General features: G+C 37.8%; 1 protein-coding gene across 2 annotated transcripts in view; it reads left to right on the top strand.

Annotated features, from left to right (window-relative positions):
- Positions 1–726: 726 nt before the first annotated feature.
- NCOA6 (nuclear receptor coactivator 6) overlaps positions 727–21,787 on the top strand; it is a gene marked incomplete at both ends in the record, with an annotated part of 56,088 nt that continues 35,027 nt past the window's right edge. Inside the window, 4 exons of one of the 2 annotated variants that reach the window (XM_084246930.1) lie at positions 727–976; positions 6,433–6,588; positions 12,916–13,038; positions 20,826–20,954. In XM_084246930.1, coding sequence (XP_084103056.1) covers positions 742–976; positions 6,433–6,588; positions 12,916–13,038; positions 20,826–20,954 — 643 coding nt within the window. The remainder of the gene's footprint in view (positions 977–6,432; positions 6,589–12,915; positions 13,039–20,825; positions 20,955–21,787) is intronic. The other variant, XM_084246931.1, reaches the window with a different exon arrangement.

The following is a 21,787-nucleotide window of genomic DNA, read 5'->3' as shown; positions in this document are numbered from 1 at the left end:
GGCGAGACAGGAGAGGTCTGCCGTGCCATGTATGTTAGCTCCCTGGCCAGGGATAGAACTCATGTTGTAGTGGCTTGATAGTGCTGAAACAGCCCCTATGCACCAGGGAGGCCCTCCTCAAAGTATTTTTAAATGTTTGTTTCTGAATCATTATTTTCAACTATACCACTATTAATAACCTTTTAAAAGTTGTTTAAATTGGCTCTTATGAAAGACTTTAGGATTTTAGATAGTCCTAAATGTTTATAGTTGGGTCAAGCTGTGCTTTCATGTCAGGAAAAGAGGAGGGCTTTATAAACCTTGGATCCTTTGAAGCTTTTGTCAGATCAAAGTAAGGGATTCTGGGGAGCATCTTGATCTGGGTAACCAACCAAAGATTTATACAAATTAATTCTCAAAAAATACTTGGCTTTTTTTTTTCTTGTGATCTCTTGTTCACTCCCTATATCCTAGGTATAGGAAAAGGTAGCATATAATAGACATAAATATTATAATAAAAGGAACCTTTGTTTAAAATGGATGTATTTTTATTTCTAGTATCTTTATGAACTATTATAGAATATCTTAATTAAAAGTAATTTCTTAATTTTATAGTACTTATCTACAATACAGTTTTTGCATAACTATGGATTATACATTGTTGATTGTATAGTTGTGCATCATAATGCCCTCTTTATATCTTCTCTTTTCAAAGGTTTTTTAATTGTTCACTTGGCATATACTTCTGGAATAATAATCACCATGGTTTTGGATGACCTTCAAAACTTAGAAGACATTTATACTTCCTTGTGTTCATCAACAGTGGAAGACTCAGAGATGGATTTTGACTCTGGACTAGAAGATGATGACACAAAAAGTGATAGTATTTTGGAGGATTCCACAATCTTTGTGGCCTTCAAAGGAAATATAGATGATAAAGATTTCAAATGGAAATTGGACACAATATTGGAAAATGTGCCCAACTTGTTACACATGGGTAATTTGCTTTAATTTTTTTTTGTTACTCTCTTTGAAATGGTTGCCCTTTCATAGTTATCTTGAATTTTATGAAATAAAATCTCACTATACTAGGTTGAAAGGCTGATTTTGAGTGCAAAATTGACATTTTGATTTATTTTATTTTTTTTAAGATTTATTTATGCATACAAGAAAGGGTTACAAGCCAGAGGTGCAGGGGGTGAAAGGATTCACCAGAGACAGACTGGGGAACAGAACAAGTGGATTGACTGAGCTACACTGCTGAGGGGAGCAGCAGGCGAGACAGGAGAGGTCTGCTGCACCATGTGGGTAGCTCCCTCACCGGGGATCAAACTTGTGCTTCAGTGGCTGCGGATAGCTTTGTAGTGCTGAGACTTAACTGCTTGCACCACCAGAGAGGCCCTGTTTTTTTATTTTAAAGATTATTTATTTATGAATGGAAGAACTGGGTTGTAGGCCAGAGATGCAGGGAGTGAGAGGATTCATCAGAGACAGAGTGGGGAGCAGAATGGGCAGATCTACTGAAATACACTGCTAAGGGGAGCAGTGGGAAAGACAGGAGAGGTCTGCTGCACCATATGTGAGTTAGCTCCCTGGCCGGGATGGAACTCAGGCCAGGCCACAGCAGTGATAGTTTGATAGTGCTGAGATCTAACCTCTACAACATTTCTTTAAAGGAAAAGGTTGCATTTCTATTAAGTATGTGGAGAAACTAAAAATAATAAAATATTGTTTCATGTAGTGAACAATAAATAATATGCTCTGGAGGATAGAACTAATTCTCAGACCCTAATTTATTTATTGTTTTTCACTCTGATCTTCATTTTCCTTACTTGTAAAATGAAGAATTTAGAATAGATCATTAAGCCCTCTTAACACTTAGAAAAATCTTTTGCTTCATAGTTCTGCCTATAATGTGTAATTTGTTTTCTTAAATTTTAGATCAGAGAACTAACAGCCTGTTGGATCCAGCCTGCATCCATGTGTTAAGGCCTACTTTAATTTTTTCTTTTTCACATTTAATTGCCAATGCTTTAAACATTGAGGTCTTTTTTATACATATAAAGCTAGATTTTGGATTTGTCTTTTAAAATGGAAAGATTTGATAATGTTGAGCTCTCTTTCTGTCTCAGATGGTGCTGTGAGGAGCAGCTGCTATTGAGGGCAGGCTCTCACCTCATCACACTTGTTCACAGTTTTAGATCATCTGTCTAAAATGGGCATTTGTGTTTTAAAACCTTGGTTTAGATGTTCTCCATCTTTTCTCATTTAGCACAATTGTCTAATCCCTTCAAACATATTACAAAGCTAACTTTTACTTTTTTATCACAAATCCTGATTTTCTTGAGTTCTAATTAGCTTTAGATTTTTTTATTTTATTTTATTTTGGATTTGAGATCAGGAAGGATGCTACCATTTTTTCACAGTTTTTTTTTTTTTTTTACTGTGTTGTATATTAATAGTTTTATTTAGCATAGTATTAGATGATTTTGCATTTTTTTAAAGATTTATTTATTTATACATAGAAGAACTGGGGTACAGGCCAGAGGTGTGGGAGGTAAGAGGATTCACCAGAGACAAAGTGGGGAACAGAACAGGCAGATTGGCTGAAATACACTGCTGAGGGGAGCATTGGGCGAGCCAGAAGGGGTCTGCTGCGCCATGTGGGTAGCTCCCCACTGGTAGGCCAGGGATCGAACTTGTGCTGCAGTGGCTGGGATAGTTTCATAGGTTGCATCTTAACCCCTTGCACCACCAGGGAGGCCCAGATAATTTTGTATTAAAGATGCAATTGGGCCTCCCCGTTGGCGCAGTGGGTTCAGCACAGTGCTGTGAAGCTGTCTGCAGCCTCCGCAGTGCCGGTTCAATTCCCAGCCAGCCAGGGAGAAACCCACATGGCGTGGCAGACCTCTGCTGCCTCTCCTGCTGCTCCCTCAGCAGTGTATTTCAATAAATCTGCCTGTTCTGTTCCTGGCTCTGTCTCTGGTGAATCCTCTCACCCTTCCGCACATCTGTACCCCAGTTCTTGTATAAATAAATAAATCTTTAAAAAAAAGATGCAATTATCACCATCATTGTCACCATAATCATGGTATTAATATATACTAAGCCTAGCTGTGCCAGAAATTGTTCATTGCTCTTATTACCCACATTTTTTTCTTAATTTTAAATTGCTAAATCAGTTTATGACTTTTATTTTTTTTAAGATTTATTTGTTTATGCATACAATACCTGGGGTGTAGGTAGGCCAGAGGTGCGGGGGTAAGAGGCTCTACAGAGAGAGTGTGGGGAGCAGAACAGGTGGATTTCCTGAAATACACAGCTGAGGGGAGCAGCGGGGAGATGGGAGAGGTCTGCTGCACCACGTAGGTTGGTCCCTGGCCGGCTGGGGATTGAACTCATGATGCAGTGGCTGATGAGAGCTTCACAGCACTGTCTTTAGCCCCTGTGCCACCAGGGAGGCTCTATTTAAATACTTTTAAATAAATTATCAAACCTAGATATATAGTGATAATCAGATATTGAAAAAGTACTGTTAGTCAAATCTTCTCCAATATTGATGGAGGTTTTAAAAACTCGATAAAATATAGCTATGTTGAAGGATTTTCTGTAACCATATAACAGTTAGATAATACCACAAGTAAATTTGATATTTGTCTAGACCATGTACAAGATTCCAGTACTCTACTAATTGAGAAGTATTGTAATACCTGTACTCCAGAACTAGGACCCCAAGATTCCTGCCTTTTACTGTTTGAAAGCATAGGTGTCATGAAAAAGAAATTGACCTGGGAATCAGAACTGAATTTTAATGCCATCTCTAATTTCCACTAGGTAGCCACATAAATCTGGCCAAATCACGTCACTTTCCTCACCTGTAAAATAGACTTGGAATAAATATTGCCTAATCCTTTCTAAATTGTTATGATTGTGTCATGTCATTGCGTTTAGCAAGTGTTTTTTTTTTTTCCACATTAAAACAAGTGACCTCCATATCTGGATGAGTTAGTTTTCAGTACATAAGAATATTGGAACTAAAAGGGCCTTTACACACACTGCACATATTTTTTCCTATCCATTGATATTTCTGATTTTTTAGAATAGATGATCTATATGACCATTTTCTTTTTATTTATCTTTTTTTCCCTCTTTTTTGAGTATCTTTTTTTTTTAGCAATGCTTTTTTTTTTTTTTAAGATTTCTTTATTTACGCATACAAGAGCTTGGACGCAGGCCAGAGATGCAGGGGCAGGGTGGGGTGGGTGAGAGGATTCACCAGAGACAGAGCAGGGAGCAGAACAGGCAGATTGATTGAAGTACACTGCTGAGGGGAGCAGCGGGTGAGACAGGAGAGGTCTGCTACGCCATGTGGGTTGCTCCCTGGCTGGCTGGGGATTGAATTTGCGCTGCAGAGGCTGCGGATTGCTTCATTGTGCAGTGCTTAACCCCTTGTGCCACCATGGAGGCCCTTTTTTGACCATTTTCTTAATATTAGAATGAAAGGGGACCTCCCTGTTGGCGCAGGGGGTTGAGACGCAACCTACGAAGATATCACAGCATGAGTTTGATCCCTGGCTGGCCAGGGAGCAGCCACCATGGCACAGCAGACCTCTCCTGTCTCGCCCATTGTTCCCCTTGGCAGCGTGTTTCAGTCAGCCTGCCTGTTCTGTTCCCATCTCTGTCTTTGGTAAATCCTCTCATCCTTCCCACAAACACACCCCTCTGGCCTGTACCCCAGTTCTTGTATGCATAAATGGATAAATCTTTAAAAAAGTATTAGAATGAAGGATAAAAATGATTTAATTTAGGGCCTCCCTGGTGGTGCAGCGGGTTGAGCGCAGCTCTGTGAGGCTGTCCATGGCCTTTGTGGTGCGAGTTTGATCTCTGGCTGGCTGGAGAGCAGCCCACATGGAGCAGCAGACCTCTCCTGTCTTGCCTGCTACTCCCCTCAGCAGTGTATTTTGGTATATCTGCCTGTTCTGGTGAATCTTCTCACCCCCTGCAACTGACCTGTACTGCACTTCTTAAAATAAAAAAAAAATTTTAAAAAAGATTTAATTTGGCTGAGTTTATACCAAACAAGGAAATTCTTTTGTTTGAGATTGTTGGGGAAAATTAGTTAAATGGGCCAGGGATTTGCTTTCCATCTGTAAAATATAATTACAAGTAATACCTTCTCAGTTATAGCCATGTGTTGCTTAACAACAGGGATACATTAAGTAATATCATTGTGCAAACATAGGAGTGCACTTACATAAACCTAGATGGTGGTATAGCCTACTGCACACCTGGGCTGTAGGTTGGGACTACTGCCACACTTGGCATATGCTGTTTATTGTTGCTTTCATATCCCCTAACTGAAGCTAATTGTTAAATTTCCCCTCAGTTTGGCATGCTTCAGTGAAAATGCTACTCTTATTTAAAAGATTTTAAAATCAGAGATACAAAGAATCAAAACTTTTAAGCCTCCTTAAATAGAAGCATTTATAGGGGAAATGTTTGCTCTTGGTCTTAGAATAACTTGCACAGAGATACTCAGTAAATATTTAAGTGTGCATATTAGAATTTCAAATTTAATATTAACATTTTAAGTAAATTTCTTTTCCTTTTTAGTGCTCTTTTTTTTTAAAAAAAAAGATTTATTTATTTATTTATTTATTTATACAAGCACTGGGTACAGTCAGAAGCGCAGGAGGGTGAGAGAATTAACCAGAGACAGAGAGGGGAGCAGAACAGGCAGAAGGACCGAAGTACACTGCTGAGGGGAGCAGCGGGCAGCAGGAGAGGTCTGCGCGCCATGTGGGACCCTTGCTGGTAGCTGGGGATTGAACAGGCGCTGCAGAGGCTGCGGGCAGCTTCACAGCCCAGCACTCAACCGTTGCGCCTACCATGGGGAGGCTCTTTAGTGCTCTTTCTTTAAAGAAGTTTAGTGGATATTTTGCTGCAAATTTCTTAATATCCTACCATGGATATATCTGCATGCAGTATTTTAATAGAATTTCACCTGAAATCTGAGACCTAAATGTTTTTTGCTTCTCAGTTTATGTAAATTGAACTAAGTCCAGATGTAGATATTATTCTACTATCTAAATTTGTCTTTCTCCTCTTAAGTTCTATAATCCATCTTACTGCTTTCCATTTGTTCAGTAACAGGTCCCATGCTAAGTTTTTGGCAATATTACCTCATTTAGCACTGACAATGTCATGAAGTAGTTTTTTTCATGGTTTTAGAGAAGAGAAAGTTTCAGAAAGGTCAAATAACTTGTTCCTGGTCACCCATGAAGTGGTAAAGCTTGGATTAGACTTAAAGTCTATGTAACACCAAAGTCTAAAGCTCTCAGTTACTTCAGGCTAGTGTTCTGCATTATTCTTTTCCTTTTTTGTGGTTTATTCCATGTCTTCTGGTGGCTGAAAGACTGCTAATATTATTCTCTTTTGTTTTCCACAACCAAGAATCCAGCAAGTTAAAGGTACAGAAGGTGGAGCCCTGGAATAGTGTGCGTGTGACTTTCAACATCCCCCGGGAAGCAGCGGAGCGGCTACGGATCCTGGCTCAGAGCAACAACCAACAGCTTCGGGATCTGGGAATTCTCTCCGTTCAGATTGAAGGTCTTTTAATTGCCATGCGCCCATCTGAACCAAATCATAACAAAAGTAGAATATAACATGATATTATATAACTTCTTTGTTGCTTTGCCATTCTTCTTTGCTTATGTTTCAGAATGCCAAGTAACTTGTATAACCTGTGCTTCATATTGTAGCACTTTAGGTTAAAGGGGAATTGAGGCTGTGGTTGGGTCCTAATGCTTCAGCATCCATAACCTCAAATGTTATTCCCACCCAAGGGTGATTTTAGCTGATAGTATCTGTGACTTTGATTTTACTTGCACCATGACCAAGAAATAATTTTTCTTTAAAGAATGTCTGATTTCATTTGCTTCATTATACCAAATAAGCCTTAGTATTTCTTTATTCATTTAGCAGAAATTAGGAGGCCCTGAACAATCCTTTTGTAGCAGTATTCTTTTTAAAAAATATTTTGCTAGAGTGATCTTTTAAAATGGAAATATTCTGTATACACATAAATTAAAACCCTGCTATTGCTTGTTCTTTTTCACAAAATTTAAAGACCAGGCTCCTTGCTATAACCTCAGACCTTACATGGTCTGACTACTGCCTTCTTCATCCAGCCTTATCTTGTACAACTCTCTTCCTTGCTATATATGCCAGTCTTTCCAGCTGTTTTTTGGTACCTTGAATATGGAGTTATTCCCCCTGCCATTAGTCCTTTTCATTGATATTCTCTCTGTATGGATATTATTCCCCCACCATTCCTTAGTTAACACCTACTTAGCCTTCAGGTATCAACTTAAATCTCTTTTTTTAAAGATTTATTTATACATATAAGAGCTGGGGTGCAAGACAGAGGTGCAGGGGTGAGAGGATTCACTAAAGACAGAGCGGGGAGCAGAACAGGCAGATTTACTGAAATACACTGCTGAGGGGAGCAGCGAGTGAGACAGGAGAGGTCTGCTGGGTCATGTGGATCACTTCCCTGGCCGGGGATTGAACTTGTGCTGCATATGTTTGCAGATTGTTTCATAGTGCTGCGACTTAACCCCTTGTGCCACCAGGGAGGTGCCTCAACTTAAATCTTCTTGAGGATATACTTTTTGAACTCTTTGACTAAGTCAGAGTCCTTTGTTATATGCTCTCACCAAATTCTGTTTTTTCTCTCAAATCATTTATCTCACACTTTCATTAGACAGTCATTTGATGATTGCTTTATTCCCTATTGACTGCAAACCAGATATGGTTTTGATTACAGTTTTATGTTTACCTACCTGGTACATGTTAGGTTCTTAGTAAATATGTTGAGTAAAAGCATGGAAAACTCACATATAGTAGCATCACTTTGCTTTAGCACTTAGTATACAGTGATAAATAGAATATGGTCCTTGCCATATGAACTCAAAAAGAGCTCATGACTTGCTGAGAGATGCAAATCTCTGAGAGCTGTAAGTACCAAATGTAGGGGAGCACAAAGTGGGTTCTGTCTTTGGGGGCTCAGTGAAATAGAACTCTCTCTCCTGTGTTGATGCAAACAAAGTAGCACCCAGCTATTCCAGTCTCCCTTCCACTTGTGAGCCAAGCCCTCATGACCTATACTTGCTTAGGACCTAAATCTTCCTTTGTGCAATCTAGCACTATAGGTTGCTATATCCAAGAGGGGAATACGAACAAAGATTACTTAGAGATGTTCATAGGTAGATAGTGAAATGGGATAAATTCTTTCATTTGATAAACAAGGGAATAGAAACTTAAACAACAACCAGTTTATTAATAAAAATGTTGAATTGTCTAAAAAGATCCAGAAAAGTAAAATCAATTCACAGCGGTATATAGGATGAACTATTAGGAAGATGGAAGTCAAACAGCTGTCAGATACAATAACACTGTGTAGGCTGTTTCTACTTCATAGATCACATCAGCAGTTTCTTAAAAACCCCAGGCCTTTTATAGTCTCTATTACCTATTTACCTAAGTTAAAAAGGCTTTGGAACTTTACGTGATCATATTTTCCACCGGAGAAAGAAAGACCAGCTTCTTCTCTTAATCAGACCCACTTACATACAAGTTCTTAAAAGATGCTGGTTGCCATTTATTGTTTTGTATTTTTTCGCTTTATTATTTTTTTTTAAAGATTTATTTTATGTTACTTATACAAGCACTGGGTACAGTCAGAAGCCCGGGAGGGTGAGAGAATTCACCAGAGCCAGAGCGGAGAAGAGAACAGGCAGACTGAGGAAGTTCACTGCTGAGGGGAGCAGCAGGCGGCAGGAGAGATCTGCAAGCCATGTGGGACCCTCGCCAGTGGCCCGGGATCGAACCGGCGCTGCAGAGGTTGCGGGCAGCTTCGCAGCCCAGCACTCAACCGCTGCGCCACCCGGAGAGGCCCTCGCTTTATTCTTACTGCCATAAATTAGAACATAAATACCAGCAAGGAAAGCAAAGTAGATAACATTTTAAAAAATTATGAAATTCACATATGGCAGTGATTATCACATTACGGTAAGGTCTCTAACTTTTAGGATACACATGTGATTCTAAAAGCTGATCTCTTTTCTCTCTATACTCCCTGGGAATTCAGGCAGGAATGAAAGTGATGCCAGCAGCTGTTGCTTTTATGAAACTGGTTATGGGCTCATGTCTTCATAAGTTGTAAGAGGAGGTGGTGTTATTGTCATGGTGTCTGCTGCCGGGACAGATTGTCCTCCTAACAATTCTTCAGTGGAGTGGAGAATAGATTGTGCGGAATGGAGAATAGATTGTACCTCCCTTTTTTGAGTTTTGCCAGGGGGTGGTAGGGAAACATATATTTTAAGGACATTTTGTGACTTCATGTTGATTTAAAGTCAGAGTCTGCAAATCTTTTCTGTGAAGAACTAGAGAATAATTTTTCACTTTTAAAATTTTATTTATTTCTGTATATAAAAGCTGGGGTATAGGCCAGAAATGCAGGGGGGTGAGAGGATTCACCAGAGACAGAGTGGGGAGCAGAACAGGCAGATAGATAGACTAAAAGACACTGCTCAGGGGAGCAACGGGTGAGACAGGAGAGGTCTGCTGTGCCATGTGGGTCAGCTCCCTGGCCAGGGATTGAACTTGTGCTGCAGTAGCTGAGGATTGCTTCATAGTGCTGAAACTTAACCCTTGTATCATCAGGGAGGCCCCATTTTTTTTTTACTTTTTGGCTATAATATCACTGTCACAACAACTCAGCTGTGCCAGCCAGTACAAAAACAGCCTTAAGCAATATATAAATGAACAAACATGACTGTCTTCTAATAATACTTTTAAACAGGCAGTAGGTTAGATTTGGTCCCCTGTAGTTTGTCAACCAATAATCAACAAGTTTGGGAGCAGTAGTGTTCTCTGCATGTTATATCCAATTTACAAATAAGGGAATATAATAGTATAATGTGGAAATGGTATTTATTGATAATGGGTTTTCCTAGGCAAGGGAGCTGACATAGTGGGAATACAAGGATAATTATCCATAAGAAGAAAAAAAGCCTTTAGCTCAGCTGCTGCATAGATGGGAGTTCTCTCAGCTCTATATTAAGAAAATTAAGAATGAAAATTTACACTCAGAAATGCACCTTCAGCTTTGCATAACTCTCAACTTGTAACAAGTTGCACTTCCTCCTGTGCCTATCTTAATGGCAACCCCACTGGCTCAGAGTTCCAGTGCATCTACATTATCTCATACCTTTAATCAGGGATTTCAATTCTCGTATTTTTCTATATGTTGTTTCCACCAATTACTGTTTTTAATAGAGCTCTGTTTACAAAGTCATATAGGTTTTGAATTTTCCCAAAAACTATTTTCCCCATAAGCCTTTCACTGTAAGGTTTGACAAAATGAATTTTCCAGGAATGCATTTATCATTCAGAAAAGTGCCTATAATTCTTTGTAAGTTTATGATAAGATGACTTCATCATATATTCAATAAATAGCTAAAAAGTGCCTACCATGTAGCAGGCACTGTTCTGTATATAAAGGCTATAAGTGGTGTGATCATGTAATTCATCATGAGAACACTTGTGAGAGTAAAAGGGGGTACTATTATTAACTGCCCTGGGACAATAGCTGTAAAAGAACTAGGGCAGGCTTGTGGTTACCCTTTTCATAATGGGAGAGGCAGACAAGAAAATAAGTGAATGAATATGTAAATACATGAGATGTACTCTGAAGAAATAGCAAGATGTTCTAATAAGGGTTCAAACTTTCATAAGATAATTGGAAGTCTTTCTGGGCATGTGACATTTAAGATAATGTGAAAATTGGAAATTATGATGCTACAGAACTATTATAAGCAGAGAGAACATGTACAAATGCCTTGAGGTAAGCAGCAGGTTTGTGTGCCTAAAATCTTAAAAAAAAAAAAAAACCACTGAGGCTGAATCTATGTGACAAAGGAGAAAATAGTGTGACTTGAGGTATGAGAGGTAGATAGGGGCCACACCTGGGCTGTTCATTTATGGTAGCCATAAGTTGTAAGTGACTGTTGGGTACTGAATATGTGAATTGTCCAAACTGATATGTACTGTAAATGTAAAATACATACTGAATTTTGAAGACTTAGTTCTCCCCAAAAAGAGTAAAAAGTATTTCATTAATAATTTCTTATATGTTGGACCTCCCCTGGTGGCGCAGGGGTTGAGTGATGGGCTGCAAAGCTGCCCGCAGCCTCTGCAGCACCGGTTCAATCCCCAGCCACCAGCGAGGGTCCCACATGGCGCGCAGACCTCTCCTGCCTTGCCCGCTGCTCCCCTCAGCAGTGTACTTCGGTCCTTCTGCCTGTTCTCTTCTCCGCTCTGGCTCTGGTGAATTCTCTCACCCTCCCGGGCTTCTGACTGTACCCAGTGCTTGTATAAATAAATTAATTAATTAAAAATAATAATAATAATTTCTTATCTGTTAAAATGATACCCATTTAGATATACCAGCTTAAATAAAATACAATTAATTTCACTTGTTTCTTTTTACCTTTTACTGTGACTTCTAAAAAATGTAAAATTACATGTGCGACTTGTATTATATTTCTGTTGAACAGCACTGGACTAGATGATTAATTTGAAGCCTCATATATCCTACTGAGGAATTTAATTTTTATTTCTAAAACAGTAGGCAGCAATGGAGCAATTTTAAAGAGAAATGTGATTAATGTCCATTTCAAGAACAATAGCCTTTCTGTTTAGAATGTCTTAGCAAGTTCAGTCTATTAATAATTCCTTCCCTTCAATGGAAACCTTTAAGATCTATATTCTTTTTCTTTTTTCTCCTTTCTCTTTTACTCCTGACTTCTATCGGCAACTTAGAACATCTTAAAGTCCCTTGTGATTGGTCCCATATTGGTAGGATATATTTTTCCTTATGACCAACCTACCTGCCTGATTAAAATCTTTAATACAGAAAGATGACCTTTCTCAGTTCAATGACAAGACAGAGGAAACTGTTGTGCCCTCCTTAGTTCCTGCTTTATCATCTGGCTCTGTAAACCAGAATCCACTGGTATGGGAGGCCTCTGATATCATTTCTATTCCTCAGTCATTGACTAGTTGTACTTTTCGTTTTCCACAAGGTGGTGCTGTCTTCCAGAGTAACAAAAATCAAAATTTTACGTTTGGTACAGGAAGCATCCCAAAACTTGTTTCAGAGATCTAAAGCTAATTAAGATATAAGTGACCTCTAAGTTTAGTTTCATTGTAATACTTCTCCTCATGACATTACTTACCAACCTATTATGAGGGTCCAATGAGATAAGTTTTGTTAGCATTTAAAACCCTATCAGATGTTTCAGAGGTAGGTTAATAGTAACCCATCCTTCATTGCATGAAGTTTTCTACTGAATATCTGTTTATATTGCTTGTTATTGAAAATAGCTCATGGGCATTAATAGTATTTTGTTCATAAATATTGCAGTGTCCACATACTACCATAAGTTCTTTCTTCATTAATATTCCTACTTTGATTATAGATTACCAAGAGATAATCTAGAATATTGAGGTTTTCTTAGAAAATTTTCTTAGTTTCCGCACATACACATGAACAGACACACATGATGAACTGATTGAAAATAAATATTCAGAGTTCCAAGCTTTTTACTGATGCTTTACATCGTTAATGATTGCCCATCTGTTCTATTGTGAGCATTGGTCTTGGTCTCCTTGTCCTTCATGTAAATAAACTTAAGATGAGGTTGAAGAAAGATTCTGTATAACATTGAACCCACCCTTTTTATGTTGATAAACTTAGAACTTTTCAAAAAACATAGAAAACTGAAGCTCATTCTTCTGTACTTGTCTTTAACAAAATTTATTAACAATGTATTTTGATGATTTCCTTTTTAACTTGACTGTCATTTTCAGGGGAAGGTGCTATCAACCTGGCATTGGCTCAGAACCGAAACCAAGATGTGAGAATGAATGGGCCCATGGGAACTGCAAATTCAGTCAGGATGGAGACAGGATTCCCCATGGCAGGTGGTCCAGGTGAGAACTCCCATTCAGTTATCTTACATTTTGCTAGTTTCCTTTTTTGGCTTTAATGTATAATCATTTGATTCTTACAAGATAGGCAAGGGATCCTGGCATACCTACATCTGTTTCCTGGTTCAGGAAAGCAAAACATGAGTCTCTTTTAGAGGCTAATGTCACAGTACATGAAACATCTAGTCTTTGCAATCTTTTCGGCTCTTGCTTAAAGGTCGATGAGCACTGAGCAACGCAGCAAACATTTATTGCATTCTTGTGTATGATAGGAACTATGCTAACTTTCGGAAATGGAAATGAATAAAGCATTTTCTACTCTCAGGATATTTATAGTATGGTGGAGAATGTAGCTTTCTAACTTTCACTTTCTCTGAACTGAGAGTTCTTAAGTGCTTATATAAAATCTATAGAAATAGTAGGAGAATGATTTTATGTATTTAGAATTTGAATCATAAATTGTTTGTTCTTCTGCTAACCCTGAAGTTTCTTTTATAAAGATTGAACTCAGTATTCTGTGAATCACAGGATATTAGAATTGAGTTGGCTGTCTCATTTAAAACTGTAAGGAAGCTGAAGTGCTCACAGAAAGGAAGCAATTTGTCCAGGGTTGAGTAGGCTAATATCACAGATCTAACTCCTACTACAGTATTCTTTTCACAATACTAGTGGCTTTCAAACTTTTTCTGGCATAGGATCTTTTATTCAAATAGACCCAAAAGCACAGCAGCTGTGGCTAAAGCAGAATAAGCACATTAAACTATACCAAATTATTTACCTCCCCACCTATCGTAGTAGCTCTTAAGGAAAAGCTCAATTTATAAAGCCATTGTTCTTTTTTTTTGTTTTGTTTTGTTTCTGAAATGTATTTCTATTTTTTTTTAATGTGTAAGGACATTTATTGCTTATAAAGCCATTGTTCTAAATTATATCTGAAGACTTGGTCTTATAGAATTGAAACTAAGTTTTTACACTGACACTGCCATTTACTGGTACCTACTTATTACTATTACAAGCTACTTATTATTCTTCTTCAAGCAAAAGCTGTCTTCACTTACAAAATGAGATAATAATGCCTACAATATTTTGAGCTGATGTTTGAAATTAGATGAACCCTGAGCCAAGTAGCAAACATTTACTGGGTTCCTGTTGTAAGTCAGGACACACACTATTATGCTGTTGTGGAGTAAAATAATACAGTAAATGTAAAATATCCAATGTGATAGGTAGGGAATCAGTAGATGTATTTCTTCTGAGCATTTCATGTTAAGGCAGCTTGTTGAGAGATTTTAGGTGACCAGGGCCAGAAGTATGGGAAGAGCCTAGCCATGTTGAATATAGAATGAAGAGACCTAGAATGAATGTCAAGAAATATGGGTTCTAGTCTCAATGTTAGCTAAATGACTTAATATTTACCAGCCTTAGTTGCACTTACAACTTTAAAATGTTAGGATTCCATTAAACCAGTATCAGCACACTGACAGCAAGCTCTTCTAAGCTACTGTCTGGCAAATAGCAGGCATAATTTCTGAGCATCTCTGGGACATGAGTATAAATTACAGTGATAGAGTTCTTAGCAACATAGGAAATTTAGAAGCTTTGGGATGAAATTAGGGTAGATTGGTATTTAATGAAGGATACTGGTTGCAATAATGCATATAATATAAAATTTCAGGAATTATCAATTAGTTAATGGTCTGTAGTCACGGTAACATTTTAACCCCTGCGTATTTTTTTTAAAGATTTATTTATTTATGCATATGGATACAGGCCATAAGTGCCGGGGTAAAGAGGATTCACCAGAGACAGAGTGGGGACCAGAACAGGCGGATTGACTGAAATACACTGATGAGGGGAGCAGCGGGCGAGTCAGGAGAGGTCTGCTGCGTCATGTGGGTCAGCTCCCTGGCCAGGGATTGAACTTGTGTTTCAGTGGCTGCAGGTAGCAACATAGTGCTGCTTCTTAACCCCTTGTGCCACCAGGGAGGCCCCACCCCTATATATCTCTTTACTGCCAAGCCTACTTTAGGAATATTTTCTGTGTTATCCATTGGAACAGTGGATGCTAACAAAATTTAATATTAAGTTAAACAAAATAAAGGCTTTCCTAGGGAAAGAGAACTTAATTTATAAAATAATAATAAATGACTTGGAATTATATATCTAGAATGTCTTAGATTGTCAATTATTCTTAGCACTACTCTCCTATTATCATTGCCAAAAAAAAGTTGACTGATAACCAGTCAACTTTTGTAATTAAAACAAACTCCATATTCTTTTTTATTATACCTTTACAGAATTCCGAGTGGGGATACTCTAGTCATTTAGTCATGGTTTCTCAGACTTGTCATAACTGATGTTTTGAGACAGTAATTCTTTGTTGTGGTGAGCTTTCCTGTGCATTGTGGGTTGGTTAACAGCATCCCTCACTTCTATCTACTAATTACCAATAGCACTACCACCCCTTTTCTGCAATTGTGCTAACCAAAAATATCTCCAGATATTACCTAGAGGTAAATATCCCTAAGGGACAAAATTGTTCCCAGTTGAGAATCATGTATCTAGGCCAGATTCCCACCTAGTGCTGGAATATACTTTATAGTATCACTACTGAGCATGTAGTCAGCATGTAACATTTCTGAGAATACGAAGCCAATTGTAGACTAAAAAAATCTGTTTCTTATCTCCTAAGAACATTCTAATTACCACTTTTTTTAATGTGGTAAGATTCTTCAGAAACAAATCCAGTTTCAACAGATAAACATTTGCCTCTTCAACAAAAAAACACCTAAAAATGCTATATAAAACATAGTATTTAATGCACAGCTGAGCTTGTAAGAAAGTAAGGGACATCCCCAGGGCAAAAAAGAGAAGTCAAAGATGAAAAGTTAAATAAGCAAGTGAGAAGATTTTGTATGGGCCAGGGGATTTGAATTTTAATGACCAGGAAGGAAAAAGCCTTACCTTGGATCCATATATAAAAGGAAGAGTTCAGAATCCCTGATGAATCAGAATTTTCAGGGAAAAGTAGATTGGAAATCTTTACCCTATGGCACAGGGAGACTTGTGTCTCTTGACCTGGATTCCAGGTGGGGGGTTGGAGGATATGGTGGTGGAATTGTCTTGTCTGCTATTACACATGTTGAAAGTTTAATGTATTATGTAAATGACCCAGGAACAGCCAAGCTAAGACATTAAGTAGTTTTAGACTGGTTATAATTGTTGACGCTCTGGGCCTCCCTGGTGACACAGGCGGTTGAGCGCCGCACAGTGAAGCTGTCTGCAGCCTCTGCAGTGCGGGTTTGATCCTGACCGGCCAACAAGGGTCCCACATGGCGCAGCAGACCTCTCCTGTCTTGCCCGCTGCTCCCCTCAGCAGTGTATTTCATCAGTCTGCCTACTCTGTTCCCCACTCTGTCTCTGGTGAATCCTCTCACCCTCCGTGCATCCGGCCTGTACCCTGGTTCTTGTAAAAATAAATAAATCTTTAAAAAAATAAATAAAATAATTGTTGATGCTCTGGAGGAGTACATCCTCAACCTAAGCTGTTACAAACTTCTCAGAGTTCAGGCCTACTATAAGTTAGCTTAGATCTAAATTTTTTAAATTTTGTATCCAAATTTTTTAAATCCATAATTATAGATAAGTTATTTTAAATTATGAAAATCAGGACTTCTCTGGTGGCACAGGATTTAAAGTCTCAAAGCTATCAAGCTGTCGCCAGCCACTTCCCCTGTGGCCTGAGTTCAGTACCTGGCCAGGGAGCAAACCTGCATGGCGCAGCAGACCTCAGCAGTATATTTCAGTAGATTCTCCTGTTCTGCTCCCTGCTCTGTCTCTGATGAATTCTCTCACCCCCTGCACCTCTGGCCTACACCCCAGTTCTTGTATGCATAAATAAAAATAAATCTTTTTTTAAAAAATTATGAAAATCATAAGGAAAAAACCAGTCTTCTAAAACAAAGAGAATTTGGGGGCATGGGGGCAGAACTTAGAGAAGTTAAACAATTATTTAAAAGTGAATAGCTTATATTCAACAAATTAGACACAAATGAATTGGAAGATGAATTTGAAGAAATTACCAAGAATGTAGCAGGGTAAAAAATGACATAAAAAATGAGAGGTCAAGAAACATGAAGGATAACATGAGAAGGTTTAACATGGCGGGTAAGAGTTCCAAAAGAAAAAAAAAATTGAAGAGAAACACTAGTCAGAGAGAACGACTGAAATTTTCCAGAATTGATGAAAGACTGTAGGCCTCAGATTCAGAAGCCCAGTAGTCCTGAGCACTACAAATAAAAATAAATCCACATCTAGACACAAATTGTAAACTTCAGAACTTGAAAAATAGAATGTTAAACTCAGAATAAAAACCAATCATTTATCAGGCCCACAGCTGATCTCAACAGTAACATTGGAAGCCAGGATACACTGAATGATATTTGCAAAGTGGTGAGAAAGTAATTGACAGCCTAGAATCTTAAGCCTAAGTATACTATCAAGAATAGTATGAAGTAAAGGCCTTTCCAAGGAGACTGAGATTTTACCATTAATAGACCCTTTCTAATTGAACTGCTCAAGGATGTACTTCAGGAAGAAGAAATTTTTTTTTTTAAGATTGATTTTTTCATGCATACAAGAACCCGGGTACAGGTCAGATGTGTGGGAGGGTGAGAGGATTCACCAGAGACAGAGAACAGGCAGACAGACTGAAATACCCTGCTGAGGGCAGTAGCAGGCGAGACAGGAAAGGTCTGCTGTGCCATGTGGGATTCTTGCTGGCTGGCCAGCCGGGATTGAACCCGCACTGTAGAGGCTGTGGACAGCTTCACAGCACTGCGTTCAACCACCTGCGCCACGAGGAAAGGCCCAGGAAGAAGAAAATTAACCTAAGAGTGAATAAATAAGATTTTAGAAGGAATGGTGAGCTAAATAATTTATACACATGGGGTCAGTCTAAATAAGCATTGACTTACTTAGTAAAATGATTCTCATGTATTGTCTTTAGACTTTAAGTCAAGTATTTTAAAGGTATCATTAAAAAAATAGAATGTATAAACTAATAGTAGAGGAGAGAGAGGAAGGACATCATGAAAAATATCTGATAAAATTCAAGATAGGAAAAGAGCATAGAAAAAAGGATAAAAACCAGTGGTATCATAAAATAATAAATTATACCAATAATTATTAATAAAGGCAAATAAATGGATTATAAACACTGATAAAGCAATTAAGATTAATCAGATTGAATAATCTCATATTTATGTGCTATTAAAGGAAAACCTAAGAAATATAAGGACTTATTTCATAGTTAAAAGAATAGATGAAAAGGCAATCAGGTGAATGTTAACCAAGTTAAACAGTACTACAACATTTTTATGAGATAAAACAGACTAAGACAAAAGCGTTATTGAGGAACAAGAGGGCCACTGTATAATATAAAAAGATGAATTCATCAGGAAGATACTAAACTTTTATGTACTTAATAACCTAGCCTCAAAATGTGTGAGGCAAAAATGGGCAAAATTATAGGGAGATAGCAAATGTTAGGGGAGATTTTTATACACCTCTGTTAGTAATTGATGGATCAAGCTTATAAAAAATTAGGGTAAAGAAAGCTTGAATAACATAATTAAAGTAGTTTCGATATAGTGGGTATTTAAAGAAGCAAGTCTTTTCAAGCGCAAATGGAACATTTATACAAATGGACCATGTTTTATTCTTTTTTTTTTTTTTTAAATATTTATTTATTTATACAAGCACTGGGTACAGTCAGAAGCGCGGGAGGGTGAGAGAATTCGCCAGAGCAGGGAGCAGAGCAGGCAGAAGGACTGAAGTACACTGCTGAGGGGAGCAGCGGGCGGCAGGAGAGGTCCGCGCACCATGTGGGACCCTCCTCCGGTGGCCGGGGAGCAGCTGGGGATTGAACCGGCACTGCAGAGGCTGCGGGCAGCTTCGCAACCCAGCGCTCAACCGCTGCGCCACCAGGGAGGCCCTGGACCATGTTTTATTCTAAAAGCAAGTTTCAATAAATACAAAATATTGGTATCATGCAGATCATGTTCTTTCACAATAGTGCAATTACATTTTCAGTGCCTCCCTCCAAAAATCAAAATATCCCATATTTAGAGAAATTTTAAGATACATCCTAAATATTCACTGAATTTTTTAAAAGCAATTATAATGAACATTAGAAAATATTTAGAATAGATTGAGAATAGTACTAATCAAAATTTATGAGATACTGCCAATACAGCACTTGGAAGAAAAAAAAAATTTGAGACTTTAATGGGAACTTTAATACAATTAGGAAACAATACAGGAAAGGCAAAGAATAGAGTTTCTAAATCAAGCACCCAAAGTTAGCCGTCCCCTCGTGGATAAAAGCCCATCCAAATGGGATTGGCCCAGAGCAAGGCCCCAAAGCCTGCCACAAGTCTAAAAGCATCTTTGGAAGAAAATTTTTACTCTCAGATAACTTATATTGGAGCAGAACATCAATTGAAAATTAACAAGCTAAGTGTTTGACTTACAAAGAACACCAGACTGATTAGGTAGTTTTTTGGAAAGAAATAATAAAGAACAGAGATAACTAAAGTATCTATCAAAAAAAGCCATAGAACAGAGCAGCAAAACCAAAAGATGTTTCTTTTAAAAGACAACTAGAATTGTCATGGTAAGACAATTAAAGAAAAAACAGAAGACACAAGCAATGTAAAGAATGAAAAGCATATACTTTAAGAGTGGCTTTTATAGTATGTGAACTGTACCTCAGAGTGATACATGGATATCCTGTATGTTAATTTATGCTAATAAATTTGAAAACATTGCCAAATTAACGATTTTCTTGAAAATGGTTACCAAAGCTGAGTTAGGACATAGAAAACTTGAAAAAAAAAAAAGAATCTGTAACTACTTTAAAAATGGAAAGAATCAATTAATATAATCCAAAGTTACAGATGGTTTTACAGGTTAGTCTTATTAAACATTTAAAGAACTGATTCACATATTCTTCCAGAGTAATAGACGAAAGATGCCTTCCAAATCATTTATTTTGAAGTTATGTTAATCTTGATACCAGAAAATCAAAAGATAATAAAAGAGGATGATTGTAGATTATTTTCTCTATGGACATAGGTGCTAAATCCTAAAAAGCCTAACAGTATCAGAAATTAGGGCAAGAGAAGTTGTCAAACTGCTAGGTGGAGTATAAATTGTATAACCACTTTTTGAGAACACTTTGCCAGTATCTAGTAGAGGCTTATATCTTAAAACTCAGCAATTCTAACTATATAGTCCAAAGACACACATATCCATAGGAATATATCACAAATACATTACATTGCAAAACTGAAAGAATAAAAAGTTGCAGTGGAAGGAAGGACCCTAGAAATTCATAAAATGGAGCACTATTATAGCAATCAAGATTATGAGTATCAAAAAATAATAACTGAAAATCCATACCGAGGAGTACATGTAGTAAGGTGTCACTTATTAAAAGCAGTCCTTTTTTAAAAAACCTACATGTGTAGAAAATATAAACAATCATGCATGGAACTGTTAACCCCAATTATAAGGCATTGAAAATGGAATGAAATTAAAAAGGAGTAAGGGATTTCTGCTGCATCTCCATATATATCTGAAGGAGACAGGGCAAAACATTCAGAGTCACAGCAAGATAAATGATGGGTACAGAAGTTTTTCATACCTTTTCATATTCTTGAAATACTTCATTAAAGCAAATATTGTACCATTTCCAGTGTTATATTTTGGGGATTTTTTTTCTCTAGGATTAATAAGGATGACCAGCCCTGCCCCTGTTATGATACCCCAGGGTGGAAATGTGACATCTTCTATGATGGCACCAGGCCCCAATTCAGAACTGCAGCCCAGGACTCCTCGCCCTGCTTCTCAGTCAGGTAACGACTTCCAATCTGGAACCCCATGCACATAGCATTACAAAAATCAGTTCATGCCATATTCCAGCTGCTCAACTGAAATGCCACAATCTTTAAAAAATTAACCTTGGGCCTTCCTGGTGATGCAAGGGGTTAAACACAACACTATGAAGCTATCTGCAGCCTCTGCAGCACGAGTTCAATCCCTGGCCGGCCAGGGAGCTACCCACATGGTGTCTCACCTGCTGCTCCCCTCAGTAGTGTATCTCAGTCAATCTGCCTGTTCTGTTCCCACTCTGTCTCTGGTGAATCCTCTCACCCTCCCATACCTCTGACCTGTATCCCAGTTCTTATATGCATAAATAAATAAATCTTTTAAAAATAAATAAATAAATAACCTTAATTTCTTGTAGTTAAAAGTAGTCATTTCTTCTTAAGAATTTCTAATTATTCTCTTCTCAGTTATACCCCAACATTCTTAATGTTTCCTTTACCTACTTAGTCTGCAACATACTCCATGACAGAAAATTCTGTGGTTGAGTAAATTTAGTAAATGCATCATACTTTACCCTCCCGCCTGAAGACTCAAAATTAGCATATTAGAGGCACTGATAGACTTACAATGAAGAAATTTGTCTAAGATTGTTAGGTTATTGCAATTGACTGTTTTGTTATATTTTATTTTCTCATAACTAATAAACATAGTTCCCTGAGTTATGGTTGAAAATGTCATTCTCCACATTTTGTTTGACTCTTACATCCACTTCTGAACCATAAACTCTTTAGACAAGATTCATCTTTCTGTTATCTTGGTATATTGCTTTGCTCAGGAACATTTTGTTGAATAGTATAGT

The sequence above is a fragment of the Talpa europaea genome (genome assembly GCF_964194135.1).
Source record: "Talpa europaea genome assembly, chromosome: 11".
NCBI lineage: Eukaryota > Metazoa > Chordata > Mammalia > Eulipotyphla > Talpidae > Talpa > Talpa europaea.
Note: the sequence above shows the minus strand (reverse complement) of the source record. Positions and strands in the feature narration are given on the sequence as shown.